Raw genomic sequence first — 6000 nt, 5'->3', positions numbered from 1 at the left:
AGATCTTTTAGATAAGATATGGACCAAGCACGTAACAAAAACAAATAACATAGACCTTTTAATTAAAAAATATATTAGAAACCAAACACGTATATTACCTCAAACAATATGGACCATTCATGAAATTTACTCTTTTATTTATTTTATTTTTTTTATTTAGTTTAAAATTTAAGGTTTCGATTTGATCCTCATCGACTCATTGCATACCCCTTTTTCGACACATTAGCCAAACACCGGTCAACATTTTTATTGCGTTTTAGGTTTTTCCCGTTTTTCTTTTCTTATTTTCACTCGCAAATTTTCAAAACCCTTATCAGCAATCCGGTAATGGCGAAGGACCGAGGAGATACCTCAGACGACGACAGAGTTCTCAAAGGAGCATCCTCCAAGAAAGAACATCACCATCATCACAAATCCAAGAGGAAATCGGAAGATTTACCAGACCCTGAATCCAACGTCTCATCCGGATCCGATCGCGGAAGCAAAGACAGTGGCCGCCGGAGCAGCAAAAGGAAGAGAAACCGCCGGTCCAGAACGAAATCACGACGGGAATACAGCGACGATGAGGATGATGATCGGTCGGATTCCGATACTGACTCTGAGTCGGAATCGGAGTCAGAGTCGGGGAGTTCGGTGTATTCTTCAGAGGATGAAAGCGAAAGTGAGGAGGAGAGGCGGCGGAGGAAGAGGAAGGAGAGGAAGAGAAGAGAGGAGAAAGAAAAGATAAGGAGAAGAGAGAAAGAGAAGAAGAAGAGAAGGAAAGAGAGGGATGAAGATAAGTCGAAGAAGAAGAAAAAAAAGAAGGATAAGAAGAAAGAGAAGGTGAAAAAGGGAGCTGTTACAGATTCATGGGGGAAGTATGGAATTATTAGAGAAACTGATATGTGGTAAGTGTTTTAGCTTTGCTTTCATTGATTCTTCTTTACAGTTTACTTGCCATTGTGTTCATTAAACAATTTGCACACTTTAACCTGCAAATCCTGAATAGGGTTTGAGAAAACATTGAAGCAAATCCATATTTCATAATTTGAATTCCTGATTCATAAAATTAGGATATCAATTATTGATTCTGTTCACAAATTTTTCCATGATCATCATCTATCTATCGCTTGCAGGAACAAAAGACCAGAGTTCACTGCTTGGCTTGCAGAAGTGAAACAGGTTTCTTATTAACAATTCAATGTCTTTGCTAGATGATTTAGCATTTAGCAAATACAGTTTCTGACTATAATGCCCTTTCCATTTTCATATTTGCAATTACAGGCGAATCTTGAAAGTCTTCCCACCTGGGAAGAGAAGCAAATGTTCAAACAGTATGTTTTTTTTCACTGATTCTTTATCCAATTCTTATAAATCCCAATTTTTCTTTCCCTTTTCTATCAAATCCATCATTCTGACCTAAATACCCCTACAGATTCATGGAAGACCATAACACTGCCACTTTTCCTCACAAAAAGTAAGTAAAGAATCTGTTCTTAATGTTACACAATGCATAGAGTTCTTAAATTACTTATAAAGTTTTTATTATTATATATCTTTTGGGTCACAGATACTATAGCCTTGATGCCTATCACCGAAGGAAAATTGAAAAAGCCATTAAAAAAGGGTCCACAAAAGCTACAAAGTCAGAACGTGTTGTGTTTGATGATGAAGAGCAACGCCGGTATGTTTTCATTTTTATGATAAGGGCATTTTCGTCTTTTTGCACATCCATTGACACGATATTCTATTATTGTTTGTTTTCTCAGACTAGAATTGCAACGAGAGCGTGAGAAACAGAAGGAAGCGGAGGTAGAAGCTTTGAAGCGCTCAATGCAAAGTGGAATGGTATTTCTCATATCACATGTATCTGTTATCTGTTATCTGTTATCTGTTATCTGTTATTTGTCATCTGACTGTGTATATGTTTGGATTGGTAGGCGCAAGCAATGAAAGAACAAGCTATACTAAGAGAAGAGATGAATTACTTGTTCAAAATTGGCAACGTTGAGGTGGGTGTATGCTACTATTTATATATTTTTTTATATTGAAAAAAGTAATTAAAATTTGTTTGTAATAATAATGTGTGTTTTGAATTGTAATGTTTTACAGGCAGCAAGTGCTATTCAAAGACGATTGGATCCTGATCTTCCTATGTGATTTAATCATTTGTTGAAAAGTTGAAATTTTTTTATCGATTTCAAAGTATGTAAGAATATAGAGGTGTTTGGAATTTGATGTATGTTTTTAACCCATGATTTGATTATTTACTATTCTAAGTGACAACTAACGAGATGCAACAAAATTGGTTAACCAACTAAAAGTAAAAATCAGACAATGTTATCATTTTTCTAAAAGTGTAAATTGATGATTTGTATTCAAATGCTAATAAATTAACATTATTTTATACAAGAAAATGATTGGAATCATAGATGGGAAAAGCTTATATTTAAAAACACTATTTTTAGAATTCTAACGGATAGTTTTGTAATATCTTTTTTTTTTTTTTTTTTTTTTTTTTTTTTTTTTTTAATTTTATATCCGAATTCTTTGAATAGTATTGTAATTTGCTGAAGACTGAGGTATGTTTGGATGATTCAATTCTAGTTTATAAAAATCCTCGATATATTCTAGTTTATTAAAATCCTAAATATTAATTTTTAGTTATAATAAAGTGTCATTAAAAAGATAATAGTTGCGTTTGGCGAAGCTTATAAAAATATTGTGTTATATATTAAACTGATATATGATACTATAAAACTTTATTAAAGTTTTGAATCTTATTTAGAAAATTACATACTTTAAAATATTAAAACATAGTAACATATGTGTTATAAATATAGTTTTATTATTATTATTATTATTATTATTATTTAACAAATGTCATTTTGAGAAAATAACATCAAATTTGAATTAATAATATAAAACTATAACTTTGTAGTAGTATGTTTTATAAAGTTTTTACACAAAATGTAGTTTAAAAAGAAAATATAGTATAGGAATATACTTTTTTATGTAGAAAATGTATACTTGAGAATGAGATATTATTTGCATCATTTATGATGTAAGAGAATGGTGTAATATGTTATCTATTTTGAAAATAGAAAATGATAAGAATATGTATGTAGATGAATAATCTCTACTCCACTCTAATAAAAGAATATATTTTTGTCACTTGTTACACACTCATTCAATTTGTTAAATGTTATTTTGCAATTATTTTAAATTTTTTTTTCCCACATGTCATTTTAGGAGATTTATTTTATTAAATTTCATATAATATTTTAATATAATAGTTGCAATAAATATAGTAATAAATGGATATTAATTTCTTTAATAAGCTTATCTTTTAATTTAAAAATTCTCAAAATTAAAGCTCATTAGTTTTTTTGTTTATTTATTTAAATTATTCATTTAAATTTAAAATATAAAAAAAAATTCTATTATAATAATCCATTATTTTTTATTTTCTTAAAAATTCAAAGTTCTCAAATATTTTAATTTTTATATTTAACTCTTATGTTTTAAATTAATCCATGTAATACATGAGTCACACGATTAGTTCATTATTATAAGCAAAATGTGGGGATTTTTGTTGATAAAGTGATGCAGGGTAAAAATGGTATAATTTTGTTGTAATTTGATTTTTGTTGATAAAGTGATGCAGGGTAAAAATGGTATAATTTTGTTGTAATTTGACTTCATCATGTCTGTAATGAATTCCAATGTTGTTAATGATATAAATGATATTCAAGTGTGAAAATGTGCTCAAAATGTGTATCAATTGTCAAATATAAGCACATAAATAGAACCAAAATGTAACAAAGTACATTACCAAAATACATGTCATAAATTGACCAAAATGCACATTCCATTAACCACATGAGTGGAACCAAAAACCATTACCAAGTTAAGCATACAAGTATATGTACACCATACATAACCACATCATCAAACCATAACTAAAGTTTTCAAAAACAAACAGTTTTTAACAACAAGAAACTAAATAGTCATTGCACCACAACAAACAACCATAATCGCTTCTTAGATTGATTCCCTCCTTGCCCTTTACAGGTCCTAGAGTTGTGTCCTTATTCTTCTATTTGCTACAAGTAACACTGATATGTTTCCTTGATAGCTTCTGCACTCCATCATTTGTTGGCCCTTGGGAATGTTCTCCTTGCATCTCATTGACTCCATCATCTTGACTTGCCTTCTGCCTTTTGCTTAACCTTTCACCCTCACTTTGTCTTCTTTTTTTCTTAGGCCTTCCCACCTGAGTGCGATGTGGAGGAGGGGTTAGCTTTGTTGGACAATTACTTTTAAGCCACATGAGTCTCCCTTTAATTGGTTCCACCTTAAATGAATAAGCTTTTTGCCATGTCTCTAGCCAATACATCTTGTGTACCCACTTGTAAATGTCAAGCTCAGCCTGAGGGTCTCTGCTCATTTCATTCAGAGTTGCAATTGCATGTCTGCAAGGTATTCCCATTAATTCCCGCTTTCTGCAAGTGCAGGTTTGGTTCCTAACATCCACCACATGCTGATCTTGCAATGCTCCAGTGACTTGAAACTTGTTTGCCCCATTCCACCTAGCAATATATTATGAAACACCTTTTTTCCTTTCATCTAGGATGTTTGTTGTTGTAGGTGTTAGTGGACCTTTAGCCTTCTTTATTGCCTTCATGACATTGCATATCCTCTTCATTAGATACTCCCTAATGAACTCTAAACATGAAATTGCAGGTTTGTCCCTGCCTTTCTCTATCTTCCCATTAAACACTTCACACATGTTTGAAATCAACACATCAGAAACAACTCTTCCTGCACATTACAATAACATACAATTAATGCTGATAAATAATTGAAACACATAATCATTACCATATGCAAACATATACAATTACCTGAGAAATGACTCCTTGCCCAATGTATAGGAGGAATCTACTTCAACCATTGACATGCCTCCTTATCATTCTCACTAAACTCTTTCATCAAATGTTCAAACTCAGGAATGGTGGTTGCTGATGCACACATCCATAAATGGTCCCTGTACTCATAGTGCCCCCACTTCTTTCTCATATTGTCATGAATATGTCTAATACAATACCTATGCTCAGCATTGGGAAACAATTGATCAAATGCAATTTGTAATCCCTACATGACTCAACAGACAATAATTAGAATTAATTTCTTGGTAAAAAAAAACACAATCTAAATGATCAATTGATGAATTGTAATTTACCTTTTGCCTATCACTTATGAAAGTATAGTTTGAGTTGCTCGCAAGCTCCAAGTCATCCCCAAGGTTTTCTAAAAACCACTTCCAACTAACTGTGTTTTCAGACTCAACAATTGCATAGGCCAAGGGATAAATTCCATTGTTGGAATCTAGACCAACTGTTGTAAGAACCTGACCAGGGAATGGGCCTTTCATGAAGGCACCATCCAAACCTACTAAGTCTCTAAGACATGCTTTGAAACCTTTTTTCAGTGGACCCAAGCATACATAAATCCTTCTAAACTACCTTGTTGGGGATGCAGGGTTGCCATTAGGACACACATCTATTTTGACTGTTATGTCTGGGTTTGTAGCTTGAAGTTCAAGAGCATAGTCCCTCAACAATTCTAACTGTTTTGTGTAGTCCCCAGTTACATGCTTTCTTGCCATATCTTTTGCCCTAAACACCTTATCCATCGAAATACCCACCTAGTAGGTCTTTTGAAAGTGGTCTTGTATGGCTCTCAAAGGAATCTTCGGATCTGCCTCAACTTGATCTATGATTTTCTTGCATATTAAAGAAGCAGTACAAGCTCTGAGTTTTCTTGTTTGTAAGCATGTATGAGTTTGGTTTAAGGTCCTTATAAACCAGTCAGATTTGTGGTTTGACCTAGATGCATGTATATACCAACCACATGTTTCTTTTTGTGTCTTTACTTCTTTGCCCTTGCTTTTTGAAGTGGTAGGTTGAGTCCCCACTTGACCTTTATCGATGCCAAGTACAACTCCTCTGCACTGTG

General features: G+C 32.8%; 1 protein-coding gene across 1 annotated transcript; it reads left to right on the top strand.

The window, feature by feature from the left end:
- The first annotated feature begins 208 nt into the window (after nt 1-208).
- Nucleotides 209-2265, top strand: LOC111917001 (uncharacterized). The gene is made up of 8 exons (XM_023912650.3): nt 209-887; nt 1116-1161; nt 1264-1313; nt 1415-1456; nt 1550-1663; nt 1749-1827; nt 1920-1991; nt 2092-2265. Exons 1-8 carry the CDS (start codon nt 328-330, stop codon nt 2137-2139), a joined length of 1011 nt encoding a protein of 336 aa, XP_023768418.1. The 5' UTR covers nt 209-327; the 3' UTR covers nt 2140-2265.
- Nucleotides 2266-6000: the final 3735 nt, after the last annotated feature.

This window comes from Lactuca sativa, chromosome 9 (assembly GCF_002870075.4).
Source record: "Lactuca sativa cultivar Salinas chromosome 9, Lsat_Salinas_v11, whole genome shotgun sequence".
Taxonomy (NCBI): Eukaryota; Viridiplantae; Streptophyta; class Magnoliopsida; order Asterales; family Asteraceae; genus Lactuca; species Lactuca sativa.
Note: the sequence above shows the minus strand (reverse complement) of the source record. Positions and strands in the feature narration are given on the sequence as shown.